We start from the raw sequence: 27,856 nt of genomic DNA, 5'->3' as shown, positions 1-27,856 counted from the left end.
TCTGAAATTCAAGGAAGCATACCTTTCCAAAAACCCTTCCAAAATTAAGCCAGATACCACACACGGTTAAAAACACATTTTTATTATAAGGAGATAGGAACCCGTGAAGAAACCCCCAATTCTATGGCCACAAAAACAAGAGAAAACTTTTAAAAGAGGTAACTGAGGTATAACAGGGTGCTTAACGTGTAAATTCTTAAAAACCTTCCCCACTGGAATGTTCTTGGATACAGATGGGGGGAAATGGACTCATTAACATTGCACCCCTAAGAGCAGATACATTAACATATAAAATTCAAATGTCCAGTTACCAGCATCAGGTGTGGTCTAGTAATGATTATATCACTCCTATACTTGCACACAAAACAGTTCAATTGCATCTTTTATTCCCATTAGCAGCTTTTCCTAAGCAGAAGCAATGAATAGAATTCCAAATGAGGGAAAGCCATCTCTTGTAAGTTCTCCTGAGGTTAAGGAGTCATGCATTAACATTTCAGCTTCTTATAACAAAGACAGCAAAATATATTGAAATGGAACTTTTTTTAAAAAAAACCAAAAACCCACTCAGGTAGCAAGGTTAAGAGCATCCCTAGAGGAAGCTGTCCAGGAAGCGTTCTAAAAGGTCACCCTGAAGCTCATCTTTCACAGACACCTCAGTTTGGCAAGCTGTGTTTTGGCAGCTCCTCTTACTTTGCCAGAGCTGTGGAGGAGAAGCTGGCCTAGAAGGAAGAGACCAAAATAATAAATGAATAAATAAATACACATGTGGTTATTGTATGCCCATTCTTCCTTGTGTGTAGGCTGTTCAAATCCCAAAATTCCCTTCCTATTTATGGACAAGAGGGCATTATTTATTTGTTTATTTTTTAAGCTGATTTTTATTTAATTTGCCACCAAAAAAAAATCTAACATTGACATTTTGATAATGGCACTCATGCCTTCCATCCCTGTAGACAAACTATAGAAACAGAGGCAAGTGTCCTCTCTGTCATATTCATTCATTCATTCATTCATTCATTCATTCATTCATTCATGCATTCATAAATACACTCCAGTTGCAGTTACTATGTCCAATCCTATCAGCTATTGATGCAAGCAACAAACAGGCATGGGTCAACAACGCACAGGAGGTTTCTTTTAGCAATACAGAAAGGCTCAGTTGTTGCATAAGGCAATGCAGGGCTAGGACAGTGTTGGGAAATTCAGTGTGCCTGGAAGGTCATCCCCAAGTCTGGACTGGATCTCCATCAGCTCCCCCCCCCCCTGCTGCCTGATTAGACCAGGAGCAACGATGGCCTTACCAGTCATCTGGGAGGAGCGGCTGTTGCCTGCACATGGTGGGACTGGTTGGGTTTGAAGCAAGGTGTTTTCTTCTTAAGACTTGCACTGGGCTGCAGCAAGGAGTGATCATGACCTTTGGATAAGGGGTACAGGTGGGTTTGTTCCAGGTCCTTTGTTTGAGCAAATGCTCGTCTGTGGTCAAGGAAAGAAAAAGGGTTACAAAGCAGAAAAAGCTAAGAATGTCAAGACAAGCCCTGAGGGATCAGACCAAAGGTCCATCAAATTTAATACATCATCATTATTATCAAGTACTGCAATCTTTTTCCAGCACCAGATGGCCAGATGGCACCAAACCAAACTTTGTGGTCCCATGGAGCAGTTTCCCATTTCTGCGGCTTTTAGACATCAAGACCTATGAGCCTATGCCAGCAACACTCTGTAGCATAACTCTGCAAAATGCAAGACCATTAGCACTGTGGGATGAAAAAGTGGGACACATTGAATAAACAAGCAAACACACAAGACAATAATACTTTTGGAGACCTCCGAAGACAGGGACAGACAGGATTTCTATGCATTTCTGCCTTTACGTATGTACTTCAGAAAACACAGGCATAACCACAGTAGAACACACCTGCCATGTGTTTTGAAGCTATACTAGAGGTGGAGACAATTACCTTGCACCCCTCTGGCAGCCACTGGGGCAGAGAGCCTTCGGGTAGGATCTCTCACATCGAATCCTGGCCACGAAGACAAGAATCCTTGCTGCAAGAATAGGGCCTTGCGTTGCTCAAACTGCTTCCTCTGCCAAGGAGAAGAAAAAAAGACAGATTATTATCTATTTCCAGAATTCTACCAATCTCTCAGTCATCTTGAGAACACTCAGAACTTCTCCTTCCATGGCCCAAAGCTCAAGTGAGATGATCAACTTGTGGTTGAGCTATACTGCTTAAGATTCTAGGAGCTCACAATAATCCTCTCTGTCATATTCATTCATTCATTCATTCATTCATTCATTCATTCATTCATTCACACACATACAACCTCCAAACAAAGAACTAGATGTTCAAGAGAAGGGTCCCAGCCTAGCCTTTTCCCTGACATGCCAGACTATGAGAAGGCATTTTGACTTTATGTTTGTTCCTGGAGAAATAAAAGGTAAAGGTACCTCTGACTGTTAGGTCCAGTCGTGGATGACTTTGGGGTTGCGGCGCTCATCTCGCACTATAGGCCGAGGGAGCCGGCGTTTGCCCGCAGACAACCAGAGCAGCACATGGAAACGCCATTTACCTTCCCGCCAGAGCAGTACCTAGTTATCTACTTGCACTTTGACGTGCTTTCGAACTGCTAGGTGGGCAGGAGCTGGGACCGAACAACAGGAGCTCACCCCGTTGCGGGGATTCCAACCGCTGACCTTTGGGTCGGCAAGCCCTAGGCTCTGTGTTTAAACTTGAGGTTTAAGAAGATGAATCTATCAGGGATGAGGAACCTTTGGGCCCTCCAGATGTTGCTGGACTACAACTCCCATCATCCCTGACCACTGACTGATGGGATTCAGAGCCCAACAACATATAGAAGGCCCACATCTGCCCTACCCTGTTTCATCATTCTCAAGGAGGCATTGCTGATGCTTGTTGAATATGTATAAAGGTGGCAACTTGGCTTCAGGTCTTCAGGAAAGTTGCTGCCTACCTCCCACCCCAGCCGAATGGCCGCTTCCGTGAAGTTTTTCCGCTCTACTTCAAATGCTTGTTTCTGCTCCTCAAACCTATTCTGTTCTTCTTGCAGCAACTGCTGTTCCTCCAGAAAATAAGATCCCTTCAGGTGAGCTGGGAGCTCTGAACTGGAGGCAGCGGTCAATTGCTCCTGAAAGGAGGAGACATGTCACTTTGGGTGGGAAAATGAAATGAAGAAACAACGGATTTTTTCTCTGTCATCCACCATTACGGGGCAACATCTTGTATCCAACCCCATGTTAGCCCTGCTGCCAATGCTACCAATCCAAAATGTCAAGCATAAAGTGCTGGCCTTCTTTCTTATGAGCAGCAAGACAAATAGATGCTTACAATTGGGGGGGGGGGAAACCATTATATGGAACTTGCCGAACTGACCGGGAGACTCCGAGACCAGAGAGAAGAGACGGTGGAAGAAGATTGGAAGAAGATTGGAAGAAGTTTAAGGAATATTTGAAAAAATATGTTAATATTTAAATATTGGAATAGCTTTGGAAGTGGATATAGGCTGTAGGGTTAGAAGTAGAAGATAGTGTGTTTTAAAATAGTATTATTTGTAAGTGATAAAATGTGAAGTTATTTTAAGTGTGATAAAAAAAAGATGCTTAGAAACTATGATATATGTAAACTGCTAAAGATGAAGTAAAATGAAAATCAGATAGGTGGGACTTGGGGAACCCACTTAACAATGTTTAGAAAAATAAGGATATGACAAGAATTTGTTTGTATTGCTTGTCTTTTCTGTTTGTGTTCTTTATTTGTGTTATAAAATGAATAAAAATTTTTTTGGGAAAAAGCAATTGGGGGAAAAACCACCCCTCCCATCACAGAAAGTTGGACCCAATATGTGTGAAATATAGCATTTATGGAACGCTTAACTCACTTATCAGAGGGTGATAAGAGGAATACCAAAGAAAGATGGGTTTGACTCTCGGTTTATATCATTTATTAACAAGAGTAGAGTAATCTCCCTTCCATGTGGATGACTGAATGCAAGAGTTAACACCTGTACATGTATTTGTCTTGGAAGACAACATGTTTGGTAACTGATTTTTTTAAAAAATAATTCAGTAAAGTGTGTAAACAAATAAATGAGCCACCCTTTCCGATTACAGAGCTTTCCGCCAAGGGGAGTAGGAACAGAACACGTCTCCATTACAAACTTGCATTGGTTCTGCCCCAGTTTTAACAGCCATGCGTTTCCCAGTAACTGAGTCCTGGAAACCACAGTTTGGTGCTGGTAATTCTACGGTCAGAACTATGGTTCTCATTGTTCCTTGCAAGAAGGCAAGACTACCAACCAGTTTGTGGTGCTACATGATTCAGCCAGTAGAGGGAACTAAAAGGCTGAACTAACAAGGGATGAAACTTCACAAGCACCTGCTGCTGATGGTGTGTGGGGTTCAGCCATATAAAGTCTGCAAACAGCAGCCTGTAAGTACAAGTCATAGACCTTTTCCCACAGCCCAATTATTTGTGCACCAACTCACAGAAAGAACCCTGCTCTTCCATCACACTTGCTGCAATTCCATGTGTACTCAGTCGCCTGTCCTGATGAATTCAATACTTTAGGATGAATTCCAGTTACCGTAGAGTACTTCCAACTTCCTCTTCCAAAAGGAGATCCCCCCACTTCAGCCCAAGCAAACTCTCTAATGCTCTGTATGCAGCTTCCCCCCTTCCAGTGGACATTTGGCACCTGCTTGCTGGCCTCGGTCCAGTATATCTGAAGGAGCGTCTCCACCCCCATCGTTCTGCCTGGACACTGAGGTCCAGTGCCGAGGGCCTTCTGGCGGTTCCCTCGCTGTGAGAAGCCAAGTTACAGGGAACCAGGCAGAGAGCCTTCTCGGTGGTGGCACCCGCCCTGTGGAACACCCTCCCACCAGATGTCAAAGAGAAAAACAACTACCAGACTTTTAGAAGACATCTGAAGGCAGCCCTGTTTAGGGAAGCTTTTAATGTTGAATAGACTATTGTATTTTAATATTCTGTTGGAAGCCGCCCAGAGTGGCTGGGGAAACCCAGCCAGATGGGCAGGGTATAAATAAATTATATTATTATATTATTATTATTATTGATCTTAGTTTGTGCAGCCAGAGCATCTGGGCAGGATAACTGGAGATGTGATGCCAGCTACATGCACACTCAACCCCTGCCCATCCTGACTATTGAAAGTGTTAATTTCAGAAGGTTGTGCTGGCCATGATCATTGGCTGCTGTCCACAAGTTGTGCAATATCTATATGAAACTGCAAGGAAGCACCCAGGAATTTGGAGCTCAGTATGTTATTGACATCACGCTCTATTTTTTCTTTCCACTTCACGGAAAAGCTGCATAGAGGTTCTGAACTGAGCCCTAGAGGCAGCAGTAGACTTCTTGTGGCCAATGTGAAACTTAATCCAGACAGGACAGAGGTGTTCCTGGTTAGCAGAGCTGACTCAGAAGTGTGTAACTGATTTTTGATGGGGTAGCTTTCCACTTGAAAATAGGTGTTCCCATCTGGGGGTTCTTCTGGACTTTGCTAACACCTTAGATGCTTATGTATCAGCACCAACTATGCCCATTCCTTGAGGCTGCACATTTGGCTAGGGTGACATGCACTTAAATTGCATCCCATCTGGATTCCTGCAACAGGGCTGCCTTTGAGGAGAGTCCTTGGAAATTTCAACTGATTCAGAATATCGCAGCCAGGCTGTTTATAGAAAATGTGGCTTCTTTAATTCAAATACCTACGCTTGCAACATATGAACACAGTAGGGGACCCCTGACCATTAGGTCCAGTCGTGGCCGACTCTGGGGTTGCGGCGCTCATCTTGCTTTATTGGCCGAGGGAGACAGCATACAACTTCCAGGTCATGTGGCCAGCATAACTAAGCCGCTTCTGGCGAACCAGAGCAGCGCACGGAAACGCCGTTTAGCTTCCCACTGGAGTAGTACCTATTTATCTACTTGCACTTTGACGTTCTTTCGAACTGCTAGGTTGGCAGGAGCAGGGACCGAGCAACGGGAGCTCACCCCGTCACGGGGATTCGAGCCGCCGACCTTCTGATCGGCAAGTCCTCGGCTCTGTGGTTTAACCCACAGCACCACTCGTGTCCAGTACTAAGCCATAAATCCTGGTTTATAAAACCATACTGTGCACAAGCTAAGCGTTGGTGCATGCAGCTTAAGCCCTCCCACTTCGCACAACTGGCTAAACAAACCACAAAGCGGATGGCTCGGTGTTATGTCTGAACCCAGGATTGTGGTTTGTTTCACTGCAACAAACTATGGCTTTAGGCAGGCTAGCAATCAAAGCTTGCTAGGGCGGAACAAACTACGGTCCTAGGTTCAGGCACAAAGCTAAACTTTCTTTTTCTGGTGTGTTTTCCAGCTTGCACCAAAGAAAGAGGGAAGTGAGAGTGCCCAATACAATTCAGTGAGCCAAGGGTGATGGCTGAGGTTTAGGACTTAGAATCATGTGTTTCAACTGCTACAGGCTTCCAATTTGTTTCCAGGCACAGTTCAAAGTGCTGGGATTGACTATATGGCTTGGGGCCAGGATAACGGAAGGACTGCCTTCTCCAGCATGAACTGTCTCCCTACTGAGACCCACCTACATGTCCCAAAGCCCCCAGAAATATGCCTATTTAGAACTAGGGTGCTCTCGGGTATGCGTCAGCAGCGAGTTGAAGGCTCTGACACAGCTTTAAACTGTAGTCATTGGCATGTCATCTATCAATCTCCTGGTTCTTCTCAGTGCAACAAGTGTATTTTTGCACGGTGCACACTTGTAGTTCACAAGAGCCTCGTGCCTTGCAGCAATAGCAAATACTGTACTGGGACCTTTGTGTGTGTATTCTGCTCAAATGCACAAGGAATCCGGTTATTATTGGAGCCTCAGTTTTCAAGTTTCTAGACCTTATGGGTTTTGTTTTTTTTTGGAAGAGCTTTAAAACTGTGTGAGAAATGCCTAGAGTTACTGGATAAAGCATCAGGTGTAGTGGGCTTGCTTTAATGCCCATAGCTGACGCAGGCGCACCACCATACAGGGCAGGTGCTGAGCACAAACAGCCCTTCCTATGGCTACCTAAAGCAGGGACAGGCAACCTAAGGCCCAGGGGCCGGATGCGGCCCAATCGCCTTCTCAATCTGGCCCACAGACGGTCCGGGAATCAGCGTGTTTTTACAAGAGTAGAATGTGTCATTTTATTTAAAATGCATCTCTGGGGCATAGGAATTCGTGGGGCATAGGAATTCGTTCTTTTTTTTTCTTTTCCAAAATATAGTCCGGCCCCCCACAAGGTCTGAGGGACAGTGGACCGGCCCCCTGCTGAAAAAGGTTGCTGACCCTTGGACCTAAAATCTGATGTGCCACCTGCAGAGGGCAGACAGGAGAGCCTGGAGAAGGGCCAAAATTGACCAAATCTTTCCTTTACCTGGAAACATTGTTGCTGCAATGCAATCAGCACTCTGCTCTCCTCAATTTCTCCCTTTAGCTTCATGATTTCCTTCTCATGATCCGTCACGCTGATTACAGGGTCTTGCTCACCTCCCTCAGATACGCAGGAATCAGCAGCATAGACAGCTGTGGAGGGAAAGATAAAGCAGGAATGTGTCTTTATGGAGCCCAACATTTCAGCACTAGGAGGCTCAGAGAAGGAAGCTACAAGAGAGACACAGATTTTGAAACATTCGAACTCAGGACTTCCAACGCATCAGCTTGCCTGGTTGGTCCAAAAATGTAAAAAATAATTTCAAGCTTCAAGCTGCACTTAAAAAGATTTCAGGATCAAGAGGGGGCCCCCTCTCCCCGCTATTATTCATTATAGTATTAGAAGTCCTGGCAAATATAATAAGATCAACATCTGACATCCGAGGAATCAAAATAGGATCAAGGGAGTTTAAATTAAAAGCCTACGCAGATGACCTGATGTTATCTTTAGAAGAACCGGAAAGGAGCATCGAGAAGGCGTTAGAAATATTAGAAGAGTATGGCAGACTAGCAGGATTTAAATTGAATAGATCAAAGACCAAGATATTAACAAAGAATTTGAGAAATGAGATAAAAGAAAATCTAGAGAGACAACATGGAATTGAAGTAACCAAGAAAATAAAATATTTAGGTATTTGGCTTACACCTAAAAATATAAATTTAATTGAAGATAATTATACAACAACTTGGAATAAAGTTAAAAAAGACTTGGATGTCTGGAATAGAGTAAACCTTTCGTGGCTCGGCAGAATGGAGGCAATAAAAATGAATATCTTACCTAAGATGTTATTCCTTTTCCAAAATATTCCGGTCATTAGAGGGACTAAAATATTCAAAGACTGGCAGAAAGTCCTCTCAAGGTTTATATGGCAGGGAAGGAGGCCAAGGATTAGATACAAACTACTCACGGATCGAAAAGAGAGAGGAGGACTGGCGGTACCCAACCTAAGACTGTACTATGAAGCGGCCTGTTTATGCTGGGTGAAAGATTGGATAACTCTGGAAAACAAGGACATACTGGAACTCGAAGGGGTGGAAAACAGGTTTGGCTGGCATGCCTACCTCTGGTTAAGTAAAGGGAAAGTACATAAGAGTTTTTCGAACCACATTATCAGAGGTCCGATATACGAAGTTTGGGAAAAAAATAGAAAATTGCTTGAACCCAAAACACCCTGGTGGCTGTCTCCAACAGATATTCTATCATTTAAGAAAACAAATTTGGATGAACAAAGTTTAACATATGAAGATCTACTGACAAGTTCCCAGGAAGGCTGGAAATTAAGACCGTATGAGGAGTTGAAAGAAAAGCTGAAGGGCTGGCTACATTACCATCAAATTAATGCAAGATGGACGGAAGATAAGAAAGTAGGAATGAACGAAAAGAAATCAAAATTCCAAATCGAAATAATTGAAAGTAAAACTAAGTTATTATCTAAATTGTATAATATTTTATTAGAACATGATACAAAAGATGTAGAAATTAAAGAAGTTACAGTAAAGTGGGCAAGAGACTTGGGGCACAATATAGAACATGAGAAATGGTTAAAACTATGGAACGAGGGAATAAAATTTACAGCAAGTGCGGCAATTAGAGAAAACTTAGAAAAAATGATATACAGATGGTATTTAACCCCAGAAAAACTAAATAGGATGTATAAGACCGGTAACAAGGCCTGCTGGAAATGCAAAACAAATGAAGGGAACTTTATACATATGTGGTGGACGTGTGAGGGAATAAAAAAATTCTGGAATCAGATATATGATGAATTGAAGAAAATATTTAGATTCACATTTCCCAAAAAACCAGAGGCCTTTCTACTAGGGATGGTGGGAAAAGAAATACCGGAAAAAGATAAAACCCTCTTCCAATATGCAACAGCCGCGGCTAGAATGCTAATTGCCCAAAATTGGAAAAACCCAACTTTACCAACGGTGAAAGATTGGCAACTGAAACTTTATGGCTTTATAGAAATGGCAAAGATGACGCAAAGAATTAGAAATCAAAAAAATACAAAGTTAAAAGAAGATTGGAATAAATTTATGGTATATATTGAAGGTAATCTTAGTAACTTACCAACTACAGTAGGTTTGACCTAAATCTTCCAATGTTATAAACTAAAAATCTACACCAGCTGTATGAGAAAATCATTAAAGGTAGAAATCCGAAATCAGGAGGGAAGGAAGTCGCTTTTAGCAAACTGTTTGTATGTACACTTTTTTCTTTTTTTCTTTTTCTTACTTTTCTAATTCTTTTTTCTTATTTAATGTCTTTTTAATATGTACTGGCTGTGTTTATTCTTGGATGTGTGTGATGAAGAAAATCTAATAAAAAGCAATTATAATAAAAGATTTCAGGATCAGTGTGGTTTGGTGAAGAGAGTTGAAAAGCTAGACTCCACTGCAAGACGGTAATAAACTGATCTACCTCACAGGGTTGTTGTAAAGTTCTTAAAGTACCTTGCGTATTTTTAAAGCTGAAAACCGGATCAGTTCGTTATTGTATGCAATATTTTTTAAGATAACAGTGTACATACAAACACACCCTTCCAGTTGGTGTAAGTGTCTTAAGGCAATCTGATAGGTCAGAGCAGGTTCACCTGTTGCGTTCCTAACATACCATGCCTTTGCTTTATAAACATCACTGCTAAGGAAGGCTGCATTCTAGTGGTAACAATGCACCAAGTTTTGATATAAGCAAGTGCCCTTGTTGCCAGTAAACTTTCCTGAGCAAAAGGCATTATAGGAAGATTACGGCTCTTGTTGCTTTTGAATTAGCTCCAGCCAGAATCAAAGCTGAACAAAACACTACAAAAAATGTCAGCCAGACCACCTTTGTTGGTTCTTTTTGAGCTGATGACGACTTCTGGCTTTTCAATTCAGGCAAAATGGGGTTTGCCCAAACCACAAGAGAAGAAGGCCAAGTAACCAAGCTTTCATTCTGCTATGCATGCAAGGTTCCATGCTGTGTTTTACTGCTGCTAAGGTCTTGCACATGTCATCCCTGAATTGAACAACGTAAAGAACCAACATAAGCCAACATAGGAACCGGGTCTGACATGCAATCAAATGTTGTAGTGTGGATTTCAGCCAGCTTCTCTCCCCACACCCATTATGGAAGCAAAAAAGACCTTGCCCTGTGTAATCCCAGCATTTGACATACAGATAAGTTGCTGTATGCAGAGAAACCATTATAGCTGCTATGCTCCAGGAATGTGCGCAATCCTTTTGGAATCTCATCCAATCTATGTCCGCGACCAGTGCCAAATTTACGTATAAGCTAAACAAGCTATAGCTTAGGGCCCCACTCTCTTGGGGGCCCCAAAAAAATTTAAAGGGAAAAAACTGGATATACATTTCCAAAATATAAGTTCAACAATTACCGTATTTTTTGCTCTATAAGACTCACTTTTTCCTTCCTAAAAAGTAAGGGGAAATGTGTGTGCGTCTTATGGAGTCAATGCAGGCTGCGCAGCTATCCCAGAAGCCAGAACAGCAAGAGGGATTGCTGCTTTCACTGCGCAGCGATCCCTCTTGCTGTTCTGGCTTCTGAGATTCAGAATATTTTTTTCTTGTTTTCCTCCTCCAAAAACCAGCCTTGTGGTCTGGTGAATCTTATAGAGTGAAAAATACGGTACTGTGATAAAATACATGTTTTGTTATGTGCAAATGGCTTTAGATACCTATTAGGACCATAAATGACCATATAGCATATATTCAACACAAAAAAGAGCGGCAATTTGTTGTTGACAAAGGACAGCTGGCCATATAAAGGGCCCCATTACCTTCAGTAGCTTAGGGCCTCATCCAACCTAAATCTGGCCCTGCTTGCGACCATCACCGGTGCCTCTTTTCCCAGGGAATTTCCAGGGTAAGAATAATGTGATATGGGAGCCAAAAATCAGTGGAAAGAACTTGCAGCTTCCAAAACCATACCTTGACCCCCAAGGGTCTTGAGGCTGCTCTTCAGCCTGCTCCACTGCTCCTGGAAGGCCTTGTATGGGCAGCTTAGCTCTGCATCCTGGAGAAGAGAAAGCAGCAGCTCAGCACCAGAGAAGTCAGAGGACTAGCTGTCAGAGAACTGGATCGCCCTCACATCAAATGCCAAGGAGATAAGTAGATATACAACCTTCAAAAGACATCTGAAGGCAGCCCTATGTACGGTAATGTTCTGCTACATTTTTGTATTATGTTGGAAGCCACCCAGATTGGCTGGGTCAATCCAAACAGATAAAAAGGTAAAGGTAAAGGAACCCCTGACCATTAGGTACAGCTGTGGCCGACTCTGGAGTTGCGGCGCTCATCTCACTTTATTGGCCAAGGGAGCCGGCGTACAGCTTCGGGGTCATGTGGCCAGCATGACTAAGCTGCTTCTGGCGAACCAGAGCGACACATGGAAACACCATTTACCTTCCCACCGGAGTGGTACCTATTTATCTACTTTGCACTTTGACGTGCTTTCGAACTGCTATGTTGGCAGGAGCAGGGACCGAGCAACGGGAGCTCACCCCGTCGCGGGGATTCGAACTGCCAACCTTCTGATCGACAAGCCCTAGGCTCTGTGGTTTAACCCACAGTGCCACCCGCGTCCCTCCAAACAGATAGGCGGGGTACAAATAATGAAATTATTATTATTAGGTGGCGGCGGCAACTGCCGCCAGCCAGGAGCCCCACAAAACTCTTACCCGGGCAGTGTCAGTCCCCAACAGCTGCTCCACATCTTGGCCCACTTGGCTCAGCAGCTGCTTCATCTGGGCATTCTCCAAAGCCAAGCCCTGCTCCCGCCGTTCCTGCTTGGCTAGCTGGGTGCGGTAGAGCTCTTCCTCCTTTCTGCCAGAAAGGAGAATCAAGAAATAATGGAAGATGGATGCTGCCTTCCAAAGCCTAAACCAGGCCCAGGACTACCACCCCCTGTGATCTTCAACAGCTATCCACTGTTAGGATTCTTCTCCAGTGCTGCAGTCATGGGATTGTTTTTATCACATGATGGTGTATGTTTTCATTCCACATTGTGGGAAATCACGGAGACAGGATGCTTTATTGTGTTTTTAATGTTTTGTTGGGTGCCGCCCAGAGTGGCTGGGGCAACCAAGTCAGATGGGTGACATATAAATATTATTACCACCCACCTTGCATAAGGCTGTGACCCACCAGGAAGTCCCAACACACCAGTGGAAGATCGGTGCACTAGATTAGTCAATCCATTTCTGCGTGCAGCTAGTTCTTTCACACACTTCTTAAAGCTCCTGGGTCCTTAACAGACAGGTCCCTGTGACTCACCTGCCAAGAGTTTTCCCGGTTTTCCACGTTGCTCTCTTACCATCAACCCGGGGCAGGGTGTTGAGGACTTCAATTGCTAGAGACAGCAAGACTAGCCTGAGTAGGAGATCAATATTACACCATCTCTTTCCTTGCCCCCAGCCCCAGGACAGAACTTCCCTTCCCCAGACCCCACAGCCAGGTTCTTGGAGCCAAATCCAAATTGTGCTGGAGGAAGCAGCATACGGAGTCTTGCATTGCAGCAGTGGGTCTAGATAAACCTCGGGGTCCTTTCCAGCGCTACGATTCTATGATTCTATATGCTAACTTCTCCACTTTCCATTATTCGAGTTGCAAAAGGATTTTTTCAACACACCCAGATGAAGTTCTCTTGCCTCGAACTTCCACACTCCTCCACCTTGCTCCCTTGCCCACTTACTTCCTCTCTTGTCTTTCTTGTCAGTCACCAGCTGGCTCATCTTCTCCCTGAGTCGGAGTAGCTCTTGCTCCTTTCTTTTCATTTCGTGGCTGTGCTGGCTCTTCTGGTTGCCCAGCGCATTCAGGAGCTTGGCGATCTTTTCAGACAAATGCGGACTGCTATCAGCTAGCGACCCAGCACAACTCCCTTCGTCTGACCCCGCTGAAAGTTCTGTGTTCTTAAGAAGTGTACACAGGAAGCAATCCCAAAGTCTATCCAGACTTTTCCCTCCAATGTATCACAGCTGGTCAACTTGTATTGCCTTTTATTCTATTCACTCTCGCATACATGCCTGTAAAGGAGTTGCTAAATTGGCCACGGCAGCAGCCTGCTTAGCGGGGTAGCGCTGGCACTGTTTTTTAAATGTGTGCTTTAACATCATCAGCCACAAACCCATTGGGTGGAAAGAAGAGGTGGCCATGAAATATAAATGGGGTTGAAAAAATCTTAAGAGTGGTATTCAACTATGTTTACTCAGGCTAGAGTATTCAACTAAGTAGACCCAACCAGGGCTTCCCTCTCCCCACCAAAATTGATGTAGGATTCAGAGAGCCAAACCATGTGTAGCAGGAGGAGAGGGCAGAGTGTTCCACCAGGCAAGCAGAAATGTGTGCACTGACGGTGTGATCTGCTTAGCGCTACGTTGAACCCCCTCCTGTAGAAATTAATGGATGTGACCTAATGGTACCAATTATTTTGATTGGCAAAGCAGAGGAAATGGGCAGAACCATCTAGGAATTATCTCAGTCATTGGGAATGTATGACTGAAGACTGTTGGTGACAGGAGAAAGACTGGATTATTATTATTATTATTATTATTATTATTATTATTATTATTAATTGAATTTATATACCACCCTAAATCCGGGGTCTCAGGGCAGTTCACAGAATAAAATCAAGATATAAAACCACAAAATATGTGATAAAAATAAAAACAACAACCCAATAGCCCCCTCCCAAAATACACATTTTAAAAGGGCATAGGATGTAAATCATATCAACCAAAGGCCTGGTTAAAAAGGAACGTTTTTGCCTGGTGCCTAAAGGTGTATACTGAAGGTGCCAGGAGAACTTCCCTGGGGAGAGCATTCCACAGATGGGGAGCCACTGCAGAGAAGGCCCTGTTCTCGTGTTGCCACCTTCTGGACCTCTCAAGGAGGAGGCACATGAAGGAAGGCCTCTTAAGATGATCTTAGGGTCCAGGTAGGTTCACATGGAAAGAGGTGGTCCTTGAGGTATTGGGGTCCTGAGCCATTTTATGGCTTTGGAGAACCTTGGGACGGCTACACCCAATTTTGACCAACAGAGGAGCCTCCACTGGTGTTTATTATGTCCAAATTGCATTATTGTGATGCTCTTTTAAGCTGGCCTCCCTGTTCCCACCATAAGTCTCTTTTCCTGCTGCCAATTAATGAGAAGTGTTGCCAATTGGATTTTCCATCTCCACCATTAGAAAGCCAAGGTTCATTCAGTCCTTTCCCCCCTCATTCCACTTACTTCATCCTTTTCTCCTTTCAGCATGCTATTCAGTTGCTTGTTCTTGCTTTGAAGTTGCTGCTCCTTGCTCTGCACAGCTGCAATTTCCTGTTCACAAGCTTCCACCTGGTCCTGAAGTTTTTTGGGGGCAGGGTGGGAATAAGCAGGAGGTGTAAACAATTAAGGCAAGAAAGACCGCGTCTCTCTCCCTGCACCTCCCACCCCCAAAAGATAAAGCACCCCACTAATTATATTGCTGAACAGGGCAGGTGGATGATGCATGGGTTAATAAGTCTGTAGGGAAGCAAGCAAATACCTATATAGGCCCAGTTCACACATAATGCTAAGCCAAACCATGGCTAGGTGCAAATGAGCGGATTGTTTGATGTAGAACACACTAGCAGCATGTTCACAATTAAGTCCACTACTTTATATCACTGCAGCATGCTAGGCCTCTTCTCGTCCTGGCACCCTCCCCTTGAGAACCCCTAAAGATCAAGGAGAATAGATGATCATACAACAGTTAACCCTGTATGATCTTTTTGCTGCTGCTTAGAGTAAACAGTGTTTAATTTACAACAGAGACAGCATGTTATTGCACTGCCCAATCCAGATAGTTGCTGTTCCAGTAAACTATTTAAGAGTTTCATACTGTACAGAAAGTGTCCTTGAACGGGGACACTTTGACACAGCTTCTTCTGCCTCACCCATTTCTTAGTTGCCATTACACAGAAAAGTATTTTGAACTATTCATTATTCAGTGGAAGTTTTTCCCCCTTATCAATTGTGATTTATTTATTTTTGCTGCGCTCACAAAATTTCCTATGAGCTCATGATTAGTCCACAGAAAACCCAGAAGTTAAAAGGCACTGATTATATAAGGTAACACTTTGAACATTCTGAAGCGCTATCTCAGTAATTCTTACAGCAAACCTGAAAGGTAGGGCAATATTATCCCACACTGTGGATCAGTTGGTATAAATGAAGTTTCATAATCAAACAACGATAGAGGATAAGGATCCAGGGATCACACTAAGGGTGGCCAAATTTTGCGCAGCTGCCATAAAACTCAGGGAACAAGCTGTGCTATTACAAAGACTAAGGCCTCAGATGCAAACTCTAGATAATATTTTAGAGACTAAGACCTAAACCACATTTCTAATGGCTGTCATATTCGTATTGTTTATTGTCATATTTGATTGCTAAATTCAAACTTAATTCTATTGTGTTTTATGTTCGCTTAGTACGGTATGTGAATCTCATCTGGGACCGTAATAAATTTTATTCATATTCAGTTTCAGTTTCATAATCAAACAATGTCCTTTATACTTTACTCAAACATAAATTTACTTGGATGCAATGTCACCACCTATCTAAATAAGCCAGCTTTCCCCTTAATGCATTGCCGGCACTGAAAAATGACTGATAAATCACTATTATTAAATAATCAATCAATCAATTAATTAATTGTTGTTGTTTTGTTGTTGTTATATACCATCTTATGCAAGATGTGTACAACACAGGTGGCTCGATTCAACTAAACAAATGAGCTGGCAGGAGCCAGCGATTCCCCCTAATGCAATGGGGCTTCTCTCCCATATCCCAAACCGGCTCAGAAGAACCCCCAGAAAAGCATTGGAGGAGGGGAGGGGAGGGGAGATCACTCCTTCTGTCTTGGATGCTTTAGTTGAGATTTCTGCATTGCAGGGGGTTGGACTAGATCAGTGTTTCCCAACCTTTTTTGGGCAAAGGCACACTTGTTTCATGAAAAAAATCTCGAGGCACACCACCATGCCAGATGGGGAAAGGTCACTTTTTACTTATGTAAAAATAAAAATAAAAAAATAGTAACAGCATAGAAGGTAATGGTTAGGCTAGCATCCCTCTTCCAAATATGCTAGGTTTTTATTTGCAGGGACTGTTCTACATGGGAAAGCATTCAGCACTGTCATTCTCCCATCTGCCATCTGAATTGGTACTATTCTGGGTCAACTTACTCTGCTGCATGTGTAGATGAAAATGGCACCAAGTGTGGGGGAGGGGGCAGAACAGGTTTCAGATACAGGATATTAAGCATACACGTACCTCAGATTGAACTGGTTGCTTGCTTTGCAAGTTTTCATTTCCCAAATGACTGCCTTGGCAAGCGCAATACCTGCCAGGCTCAACACCGGTCTCGCGCTGCCGCTTCCCGCGCTCTCAAGGCCCCGGGAGGAGGAAGGCGTGAAGGGAATCCCGAAGGCGCGAAAACCTCGCACATGCGCAGGCCTTCCGCCTGCGACAGCCCAGTAGGCCGGCCTAGCCTAGCCGTGCGGCAAGAGCAGTCAAGAGCTAGCGTGCGGCAAGAGCAGTCAAGAGCTAGCGTGCGGCAGAGCAGCGATGGGATGTGGGAGGGAGCTCACTCCTCGCCAGGGGCGCCGACTTATAAAAAATATTGGGGGGGCCCATACCGGGGTCCTGCCCCGGGAAGTTTTCTAAATTTTAGATGAAAATTAGTGAGTTTTAAAGTATTTCGGCAGAGCCGGAGCGATTGGGGAGGAGGGGGCTTGTTGCCGGATTCTTCAGCTGGGCCGGAGATCCGCTGCTGGGGGGTCCCTGGGCCGAGTTGTGAGCACGGCCTGCTGAAGGGAGATCCAGCCGATTGCGCGACGGGGACGGCCGGGGCTCTCCGGCTAGGGCGCGCGGCTGGCTGGCTGGCGAGGGAGCAGGTGGGGAGGAGGCGGGGGGTATAACATTCTCAAAATAAACCGGTGCGTAAACAAAATAAGCAGATGCCCCTACCACAGTGCCAGTACTTTACTGGGTCTCTTAAATGCAAAATTGCAAGATCGTGATTTCCCACCACCACCTAAAGGGAAGGATATGAGATGAGCAATAGCTGCAGGGAACCTCCCGAGCTCAGGAACCTCGCCCTTCTTTAGCAAGACTGAAGAAGTGAGGATCCTGAACAGCTACGGGAGGTCAAAGAAGGGCGGCTGTAGGTCCCGAGGGCTGAAGGCGCCACAAAGACCAGCGCTGCTCTGCTCGCTCCCTCTGCCTCGCGCGCCCAGCCCCTTGCCCCGCAGAAGAGACCCGGGTGGTTGTCATGACAAACCCATTACCTCTTCTTAGGCCCCTCTCTCTGATTCTCGCGGGAGCGCGAATCATAGCTTGGAAAGCCTTAGAACAGAGCAGCGCAGAAACGCAGATCCCAATTGGCCAAAACGGCTGCCACTCTATACGGGGGGCGGGGGACCGAGGGAAAAACGAGGGGAGCGCTCCGGAGCGGCGCGCTCTAATAGCTTATCGACAGGAGTTCCTGGCCTGGCTAAAACTACAATTCCCAGCAAGCTTTGCAGCACGGGTTGCCTCATTGGTCCCAGCATGCAGCGCCTCTCCAATTACTGAGTGGGCAATAAAAAGCCGTACTAGGCGTGTGAGAGGCAGAATAAGGATGGGAGGCAAGTCAGCTTCGCCGCGGTCTCCTTTCAATAAGCATGACTTTCGAAACACCAGGCGTGCTTCTTTCTCGCCACGTCCAGCCTCGCTCGGTTCCCCTTCGTTCACACAATTTCTATCGGCCCGTGCGAAACTTGCGTGCCCTCCTTGGCTCTCCCCTCACCTCGCGCCCTTGGGCTTATCTCCTCTTTCCCAGAGCGCGCTTTCGGCGACCAACTCGGCGGAATGCTCCCCTCTCCTAATGGTGGCTGGGCGCGTCCGTCATCGGGAGAGGGGTGGGATCTGCGGGCTGGGCGAGAGCTTGGTTGGCTGCCTCGGGATTTGCGCCTCTCTTCGGGTTGCGCAGTCAGGCGGCGGGTGTGCGAGAGAGGGAGAGCCGGGCAGGTCGCTCCTCTCTCTTTCCCTCTCTCCGCCCACACGCGCCTCCCCCACCCCACTCCGCCCGAGTCGCCGCCGCCGCCCCGCCTCTCGCCACCCGCCTCGCCCGCCTCCCTCCCACGGCACACCAGGCAACGTCTCGCGGCACACTAGTGTGCCGCGGAACACCGGTTGGGAAACACTGGACTAGATGACCCTGGGGACCTTCCAACTCTTACGATTCTACGAACATTGAATTCCTCTCAGGGCTCTTAGAGATACACACAGGACTCTTAGAGATACACACCTAATACATAACTTACTCCCCTCCACACAAATTCAGGATCCCTCTGACAAATTGCGCCGCAAACTCCGTATATAGAACTAATGTGCTAGGGATGGACTCCAAGCAGGGAGGGAAATAAGGCAATGGAACGGGAAGGCTAGAAAGAAGTGTCTCTCACTCAAAAGAAAATAGAAGCTTCTGGTGATGGGGACAGACTGGCTCCTGCACATTTATAACGTATACCGTATTTTTCGCCCCATAGGACGCACCCAGCTCCCCCCCAGGTGTGCTGCGCTAATCCCGAAGCTTGGGGCATGTGGAGCTCAGCGCGCCCCAAGCTTCTGGGTGCCGGCAAGCAGTCCGCTAGCCGTAGGAGAGCCGCGTGGCTCTCCCAGGGCTAGCGGACCGCTGCGCTAATCCTGAAGCTTGGGGCGTGCGGAGCTCAGCGCGCCCCAAGCTTCAGGATGCCAGCAAGGTCTCCGCTAGCCGTGGGAGAGCCGCGCGGCTCTCCCAGGGCTAGCGGAGCGCTGCGCTAATCCCAAGCTGGGTCTCCCACGGCAAGCGGATAGCTTCCTGAAGCCTGGAGAGCGAGAGGGGTCGGTGCGCACCGACCCCCCTCGCTCTCCAGGCTTCAGCGAAAGCCTGCATTCGCCCCATAGGACGCACACACATTTCCCCTTCATTTTTGGAGGGGAAAAAGTGCGTCTTATAGGGCGAAAAATACGGTATGTTATTTTTGGTAGCCATCCTGAGATCTAAGGGGTATAGGACTGAAAGAGGCACTGGCAGGACTGAGCGGAGCGCAAAAATAGGACTCTCACCACCCCCCGCCCCCAGGCTGGCTGTCCCCACTGCTCAGTTCTGTGGAAGGAGGAACACATGCTGTCTTAACAGAATGGAGTATTTCTGAAGAAATTCAAGAGGCAGACCTGTTACAAGGTGCAGAAAAGCAGTGGATTTCATTTTGAATACAGTGGTACCTCGGGTTACATATGCTTCAGGTTACATACGCTTCAGGTTACAGACTCTGCTAACCCAGAAATAGTACCTCGGGTTAAGAACTTTGCTTCAGGATGAGAACAGAAATCGCACGGCGGCAGAGCGGTGGCAGCAGGAGGCCCCATTAGCTAAAGTGGTGCTTCAGGTTAAGAACAGTTTCAGGTTAAGAACGGACCTCCGGAACGAATTAAGTACTTAACCCGAGGTACCACTGTACTATTAGACAGGCAGCAGACTGGAAAGCACCAGGAAATTCTACAGTTAATTTCAGCAGGACTTGTGTAGGAGAGGTTTCTGCTGGTTTGTGTACCAAGCCAGAGGGAGGTGTCATTTGGATTCTACCCCATAGGAATTCGTTCATATGTTTTTCCAAAATACAGTGGTGCCTCGCAAGACAAAAAGAATCCATTCTGTGATTCTCTTCGTCCAGGGGTTTTTTCGTCTTGCGAAGCAAGCCCATTGAAGGATTAGCGGATTAGCGCCATTAGAGGCTTTTAGAGGCTTTTAGCGGCTTATCTGCTGATCGGATCAGCTGATAAGCGGCTTAGCGGCTTAGAAAAGGGGGGGAGGGGGGGAAAACCAGCAGGAACTCGCAAGACATTGTCGTCTTGCGAAGCAAGCCCATAGGAGATTCGTTTTGCGAAGCACCTCCAAAACGGAAAACTCTTTCGTCTAGCAAGTTTTCCGTCTTGCGAGGCATTCGTCTTGCGGGGCACCACTGTATAGTCCGGCCCCCCAAGGGACAGTGGACCGGCTCACGACTGAAAAAGGTTGCTGAACCCTGATCTACCCCAAGACACCCAAATGCAGAGATTGGACCTGAACAAGCTGAGATGCACTTATGGGATGAACAGAGTAAAAACCCAGGAGCTCTGACCTTGAGTTTTCCATGTCGTGACCTCAGATAGTCCAGTTCTCCAGCCCGTCGCCTTTCCTCTGCCTCCAGGTCACCCAGCTTGGCAGAGACACCTTGGTAGAGATTCAGCAGTCTGCAAGCACTGTTAACTAATGCCAGGAGGTCAAAGCCGTGCTCAGCACCATCTCCAGAACCATCATCCTTATATAGCGCAGGGAGCCCCAGCATCACCAGTTCCTAGGTAGAGAAGGTAATTAAGGAGAGAAGAGTCACTAAAGGAGTCCAATGACTGTTTAACTGCAACTGCTTTTCTCCAGGTTCTGTCCACCTTACCATTAGGTACTCAGTTTCTCTCCTGGCTCATTGGTTAACTTGCTTTCACCATCTTCTTAACCAGTCCTTATACAGGTGCCTACCAGCACACCAGAAGTCTACCCTTCTGTGATCCCTTCGCAGGAGACAGATAGCGCCCAATTCATTATACAGCTCAGCTTTAATAGAAATTTTGATGCATCCTCAAAACTACCCTGCAATTTGAAATGTATAAATCTAAATCATATAAGTGTTGGAAATGTAAAAAGAAAGAAGGTTCTTTTTATCATATGTGGTGGTCTTGTAGTAAGGTTAAAGCTTACTGGGGAATGATATACAATGAATTGAAAAGGATGTTCAAAATAACCTTTGTAAAAAAAAACAAACCAGAAGTTTTTCTTTTGGGAATTATAGAGACAGAACTACCTAAAATGTATAGAAACTTATTCATGTATGCTACTACAGTGGCAAAAATGTTACTTCCCCAAAAATAGAAAGAAGCAGAAGTCCTAGCAAAGGACTTCTTATGGAATATGCAGAAATGGCAAAACTTACTAGAAGAAAACGAAATCAAGATAACATATTTTTTTTAAAAAAAAATGGTAATGGTTTATTACATTAATTATAAACAGATACGAAACTGCAGGTTATTACAATAATTCTGCCAATGTTTTTAAGAGTATATATTTAAAGAAGATGAATAAATGAGCAAATTAAGTTAATCTGGATATGCAGAAGATATTAAAAACAAATCTGAGGAACCACAGAAAGAGGGGAAAGGAAGTCAAGTTTTAAAATGTCAAAAGGATTGTAAAAATAGTGAAATGTATGAAATTAATGAAATGTATAAGCTTGAAAAGTACAAAATAAAAATACATAAAATGCAAACAAAAAACAAAGACCCAACTACCCTGCAATTTGCACAGGAGCAGGTAAAACCTCTCAGTTGCTACACCTGCAGCTTGACGTTACCAAACTAGACAGCAGCAGACAGCTGGAAAAGTAGATTCCTTCCCTGTAAAAGGCTCAGTCCTGACCTGCACACAGTGACTTTCCTGCCCAAGGCCATTGCTCACCTTGTTAAGGTAGGAGATACAATGATCGACATTGTCATTCCAGCAGACGACATCGCCCAGGCCACCAAGGCCTCCCAGAACCTCCCCAGAGTCAGGGTAACAGGCTGGGTTGCACCCATCAGCTGAAAAGAGGCCCATCTCAGAAGCATAGCTGAAGAACTGTGTGTCTGTGAGGAAGAGGACAAAGTAATAACACAGGAAGATCCAGCGGGAAGACATAGGCAGACGGTGGAAGAGGGACCAAAAGATGCCTGAGCTGTAGGTGGGTTGAACACTAGCGTGACGGACCTCTGCGAATCCAAAGGACAGAGGAAGGTCTCTAGTGGCTTAAGTGTGGGAGTGAATGCTAAGCTGGCATTTTCATGCATGCATCTGCACCCGTGTTAGAAATTGAGATATGGAAGCCAGGAGCTAAATGGCACCTTAAGCTGAGGCTATGGGTGCAACAATGGAATGTCTAGGCATGCTTTTTTTATAACAAGAATACAAAGCTGAAAATGAATGAACTGCATCTAAAATATTCTGTTCATTTTTCACATGGTCTAGTCCTTCCCCTGCCCACCCCCCTAATATTCTTAAGAATATTCTTCTCCAGTCTTCAGAGAGTAGCTGGAAGTGGGGAGGCAGAAAATCCTTCCACTCTGCAGTTTTAATCTGAAATCTTAGGCACAGTACTGCGCCCAGAGCTCAGAATCTGCTTGCACTAATGAAATTCCCTGTCGCAAAATGCATCTTAGAACAGTGGGAGTTTTGAACACACACACACACACACACAGAGTTTCTTTACCCATATATTTGTGCACTCGGTAACATACTGGTATAATAACAAGCTTGAATGTGAACCAGCCACTTAAAGACAGCCGTTTCAATAGCACCAGTTGTATACTTGAATACACAGCCATATAGAGAAAACAAGCGCAGCTTTTTTGTGGGAACTGATTATAGGGTACAAGGCTGCAGAGATAAAATCCCACAGGTCCAGTAGTCAGGAGCCCTGCTCCACAAGGAAGAATCAGTCCAGGAGTAACAGTCCTAGAAAAGCAGAGTAGCTCTCCCACTAGCTATAGCACAGGCCATTTGGTGCCTCACTATCTCTCTTGCTGAGCCTAACCTACTTCACAGGGTTGTTGTGAGGATAAAAATGTGTCTCTTTGGATATAATAATGTACACTGCTTCCTTAAGCCCCTTGGAGGAAGGATGAGATAGAAATGTAAGAAATCAATCAAACAAGCAAATGCTGGAAAAGTTAGAAACTCCAGCAAGCATCTCTAGCTAAGATGCCTTACCAAACGGTAACTGCACAGTTACCTGTGAATAGTTGTTCCCCTGGAGTATCTGGGGCAGCTGAGGCTTCCATTTTTTACCAGGGGTTCACTAGAAATCTAGAAAGAAACTAAGAGTTATTATTATTATTATGACACTCCTACAAGGTCCACAATGCAGCAGTGACACAGGAATCTGAGCTCTTCTACACCCAGCTATTCAACATGCATCTGGCTCTCTTACAAGAACTCACACATTAATTCTATTTTAATAATCACTACCAGTTGCTAGCAGATATAGATTCATTTTTTTACTTGCCAGTACTGAATTTACTTGCCAGGTGGATGACTGAGAAAACTGAATGTCCCGCTAGGTAACAGGGCCTCAGATTGCTTATGAACTGAATTTCTGGAGAGCTTCTGAATTTAGGTAAAAAGAAAAAGCACAACCTTGGAGGCCATACACTTGTCCTGAAGCGTGTTTTTTGGGATTCAGAAAAGTGTGTAATTTCCCCCACACATTATTTTGCAATGCTTTTCCATCAGATTGCCTCGGAATAGCTCTGTCACACAGGTGGCTTCTGCAAATCCTGCCCTCTGCCCCATGCTTCTGTCAATTTAAGGCAGCCTTCGCCAAGCTGGTACCGTGCAGATGTTTGGGATGAGACAATTCTCAAATGCCCCTGCCCCTGCCCACTGGCTGACTGGGACTGATGGGAATCAGACCAAAACATCTGCATGGTAGCATGTTGGTGAAGGCTCATTTCAGGAATGCTGCCTGTTTCCTGGGACAGAAGGCCCGGAGTTTATCGGCATTTTAGGCCATACTATTAAGATTGCCTGCCAAACCATATTTTACTTGTCTACTCTGTAAGGATGCTAGCTGGTTTGCCACTGTAAACATGGCCCCACAGCATTCCTCAAACTTGGGTCCCTGGCTGTTGTCAGACTACAACTCCCATCATTCCTGACCACTGGTACTGCTAGCTAGGGATGATGGGAGTTGTAGTCCAGCAACAGCCAGGGACCCAGGTTTGAGAAACACTGCCAGAGTCTTGAACGCATCCCTCCCAAATGTCCCACCCCACATTTGTAAACTTTTCTGGACATAGACCTAGCTATGCAGTTGCTACTTTGTAAAATGTACTCATTTTTTAAAATATTCAAATATTAATTAAGGTGCCTGCACATCGCCTTTTATTAATAATAAAAACACAAGCAAGGCAAAACATACAATAGAGCCCTTATAGGACAGCTGCCTGACAAGCTTTTCTCATCTCTATGTGGGGAGAAAACTTGCCCTGCGGAATTTCTGCTTAAAAGGCACAGGCACCCTGCAAACCAGGCAGAAGTTGGCAACCTTCATAACCACCTTCCCTCAAGCTATGAACTTTATTTTAGTATTCAAATGGGAACCTGCACCATCCTTTAAAAAGCCAGCACTCAAATCTCCATGTTTAAAGGAGTTTCAGGCACCTATATTAGAGGCCAGCAAGCTTGTTTTTTTGACTCAAGCTTTGCCTGTTTCCCAGTGCAGAATAATTGCCACTGTTCTCCTACTTTTAAGAATTATCTCTGTCACTTCCTGCACCCACCCAGACAGAAGGATACAGAGACACTAATAATAATAATAATAGCAATAATAATAATAATAATAACAATGAACATATGGGAAAAGGTGTGGCTGATACTGTTAGGGAACAGGGCATGACGTCCATTTTCTCTCTCTCTTCCACACCCACACCCACACCCCCCCTCTAGCCCTTCAAACACACAACCACACACAGCATCCATAGTGTATAATAAAAAGCTATTCTTTTTAAAAAGCAAAACAAAACTTGAAATCCCCCATAAGCTTACCTCGTTGATAAAATGCACACACATTCACACACTATTTTTTTATCTGTATTTTTTTATCTGCTCCTATTTTTTTATCTGTAAGCCGCCTTGAGTCCCTGGCAGGGGAAAAGGCTGGGTATATTATATAAAGGAATAATAGGACCACGTTGAAGCCGCCAACCTCGCTAGCCTAACCCCCTGCAGAGTTGTGCAATATACGCTCAGCAGCCCTGCCGGCACCAGAGAAACCCCCCGACCCGCCGTCCCTGCAACCGCAAGTCTCACGCTCCTTACTAGCGCAGCGCAGACCCTGCAAGACTCGCCGGGAGCTGCAAGTCAATGGCTCCCCCCCCCTAAAGTTCCCGCCCCTGTTCCGCGCGACTCCCCATTGGATGGAACGGAGGGATCCCGTTCTGACGTCATGCAGTTTGCAGTTCCGATATGTTGAGGCTGGTTACCCGCAACAGCCTCAGAGTGAGGTATACTCCGTGCCAGATCCTGCCAGGAGTTGCACTTGCATTCAATGCCAAATGCATGCCCCACTTTCAGCAGGAATTTTTGCAGCTGCAACTTAAAGCCAGGGCTTGAAAGAAAGAACCCAGAATGCACTGAGTGTGCTCCCAATTATATATTTGAATTTGAATCATACAACATCATAGGGCAGTGGGTGATTGCAGTGCCGGATTTACGTATAAGCTAAACAAGCTGTAGCTTAGGGCCCCACTCTCGCCCCCCCCCCCCCGAAAAAATTAAAGGGGGAGGACCTGGATGTACATTTCCGAAATGTTAGATAAAAAACAAATAAAATGAAACCTACATACAGCAACAGTGTTTTGTGTTGTGTAGGCTCTTGTGAAGTTAGTAATGGGCCCCGCCTGCTAGCCTGCTCCCTAAAATATCACTGGTTTGCTCATTTCTATAGATAGTGTGTGCCTACATTCTAATTACTTTGATAAAATACATATTTTGTTATGTGCAAATGGCTTTAGATACCTATTAGGTCCATAAATTACCATATAGTATATATTCAACACAAAAAACAGTGGCAATTTGTTGTTGACAAAGGACAGCTGGACATATAAGGGCCCCATTACCTTCAGTAGCTTAGGACCTCATCAAACCTAAATCTGGCCCTGGGAAAGAGTGACACTTCTATAGTGAAGGGACCCCTGACCATTAGGTCCAGTTGTGACCGAGACTGGGGTTGCAGCGCTCATCTCACTTTATTGGCCGAGGGAGCCAGCGTGCAGCTTCTGGGTCATGTGGCCAGCATGACTAAACCGCTTCTGGCGAACCAGAGCAGCGCACAGAAATGCTGTTTACCTTCCCGCCGGAGCGGTGCCTATTTATCTACTTGCACTTTGATGTGCTTTCAAACTGCTAGGTTGGCAGGAGCAGGGACCGAGCAACGGGAGCTCACCCTGTCGTGGGGATTCGAACCGCCGACCTTCTGATCGGCAAGCCCAAGAGGCTCAGTGGTTTAACCCACAGTGCCACCCACATCCAGATACCAATTAGGTTCATAAATTACCATATAGCATATATTCAACACAAAAAAAACAACAATTTGTTGTTGTCAAAGGACAGCTGGACATATAAAGGGCCCCATTACCTTCAGGAGTTGAGGGCCTCATCAAACCTAAATCTGGCCCTGGATATACTGCGGCTGAACATGGAGGTTCACTCAGCTATCACAAAATATTGGCAGCTCAAGGCAGTAGAGAGGTGGAGGGAGATTGTCACAGTCACTTTTGTGCATGTGACAGTATGCACAGCCATTTTGTGCTGGCACCCATGGCGCTTTTTATCAATATATGAGTACTTTAAAATGTATTTTTATTGGACTTCCGGGGGCGGCGCGAAACTGTAATGGCGGTCCTCTTCGAGCTCTGAAGAGGGGCTCCGCGGAAAAGGGTCGTTCGCTGCGGCATAGCGACGACCCATCAAGATAAACCACGGGTAGAGTGAGCCCGTGGCCGTGGGACTCGGCGGGCACCAGAAGCTGCTCCGAAAACACAGAAGGGACCCCGTAAGGAGACCCGGAGTGAAGGAGGGGTAGCGGTGCTGTGAGTTCATCGCTCTTTCCGCGGAAGCGAAGCCGCGCGGCTGTTACAGATGAGCGCTGATCCTTCTTCCTAAAATCAACGCTAAACTGCAAGCAACATACCCGTGAGTAAAGGGGTTTAAAATTTGGCAAAAGAAATTCGGTAAATTTGGCTGAAAGCGGGAGACGAGAAAAGGGAAGTCCGTCTTCCGACATTGCTGACAAGATCAAAGCAAAGCTTTTAAAAACGGAAGCGTTTGAAACGGGACTGTGGGAAGCCTAAACTTTTTCGTGCTATAAGATCTGCTTATTTTATTGAGCTGAAGGTGGAAATGGACATTGACTAAAAGAAGTAGTAAATGGTGACTTTCCTCCTATCTTTTTTCTCCCTTGGGCTGTATTTCTAAAGAGCCAGATTGTCGGGCTGCCAGAGAGAGAGACTGTGTCAAACTGCGGAAACAGTTGCAAAACTTTGCTGGAACGTAACTGTTATATTTGAGCAGAAAAGACTGAATGGGATACTGTTACAAGCACCTTTCGTGAAACTTTGTTGATCTATAAAAGGCGCTTTGGGAAATTTTGAGTTTATGAAGGGACTTTTGGACTAATGAATTTATTGTCTTGAAACAATTTGGAACTTTAATGGCGGATTACTTCCTTCTTTGTCTTTGAAACCTGGTGGTACTCC

At 45.3% G+C, this 27,856-nt stretch overlaps 1 protein-coding gene across 5 annotated transcripts; it reads right to left on the bottom strand.

The window, feature by feature from the left end:
• Positions 1–66: 66 nt before the first annotated feature.
• On the bottom strand, positions 67–26,865 carry LOC308576486 (afadin- and alpha-actinin-binding protein-like). Of its 5 annotated transcripts, none has more exons than XM_081175871.1 (14): positions 26,737–26,865; positions 23,332–23,405; positions 22,023–22,189; positions 20,656–20,871; positions 14,720–14,830; positions 13,184–13,319; positions 12,766–12,841; positions 12,171–12,315; positions 11,422–11,506; positions 7,433–7,581; positions 2,974–3,147; positions 1,959–2,085; positions 1,302–1,473; positions 67–719 (listed from the first exon to the last, which is right to left on the bottom strand). In XM_081175871.1, the coding sequence occupies exons 2-14, from the start codon at positions 23,378–23,380 to the stop codon at positions 590–592; spliced, it is 1,737 nt and encodes a 578-aa protein (XP_081031997.1). In that variant the 5' UTR covers positions 23,381–23,405; positions 26,737–26,865; the 3' UTR covers positions 67–589. The 5 variants fall into 5 exon arrangements, with proteins under 5 accessions (XP_081031997.1, XP_081031998.1, XP_081031995.1 ...); XM_081175872.1 differs by lacking the exon at positions 26,737–26,865 and adding an exon at positions 26,219–26,232; XM_081175869.1 differs by lacking the exon at positions 26,737–26,865 and adding an exon at positions 25,419–25,468.
• Between the last annotated feature and the right edge of the window lie 991 nt (positions 26,866–27,856).

This window comes from Podarcis bocagei (assembly GCF_964188305.1).
Source record: "Podarcis bocagei genome assembly, chromosome: 17".
Classification (NCBI taxonomy): Eukaryota; Metazoa; Chordata; class Lepidosauria; order Squamata; family Lacertidae; genus Podarcis; species Podarcis bocagei.
Note: the sequence above shows the minus strand (reverse complement) of the source record. Positions and strands in the feature narration are given on the sequence as shown.

Coding starts and splice junctions, on each gene's coding strand:
- LOC308576486 (XM_081175871.1), bottom strand. CDS start 23,380: ATGGAAGCCTCAGCTGCCCCAGATACTCCAGGGGAACAACTATTCACA. Junction 12,316..12,765: donor ACCGGGAAAACTCTTGGCAG/GTGAGTCACAGG, acceptor CCTTTCTGGCAG/AAAGGAGGAAGAGCTCTACC. Junction 2,086..2,973: donor CCATTCGGCTGGGGTGGGAG/GTAGGCAGCAAC, acceptor TCTCCTTGGCAG/AGGAAGCAGTTTGAGCAACG.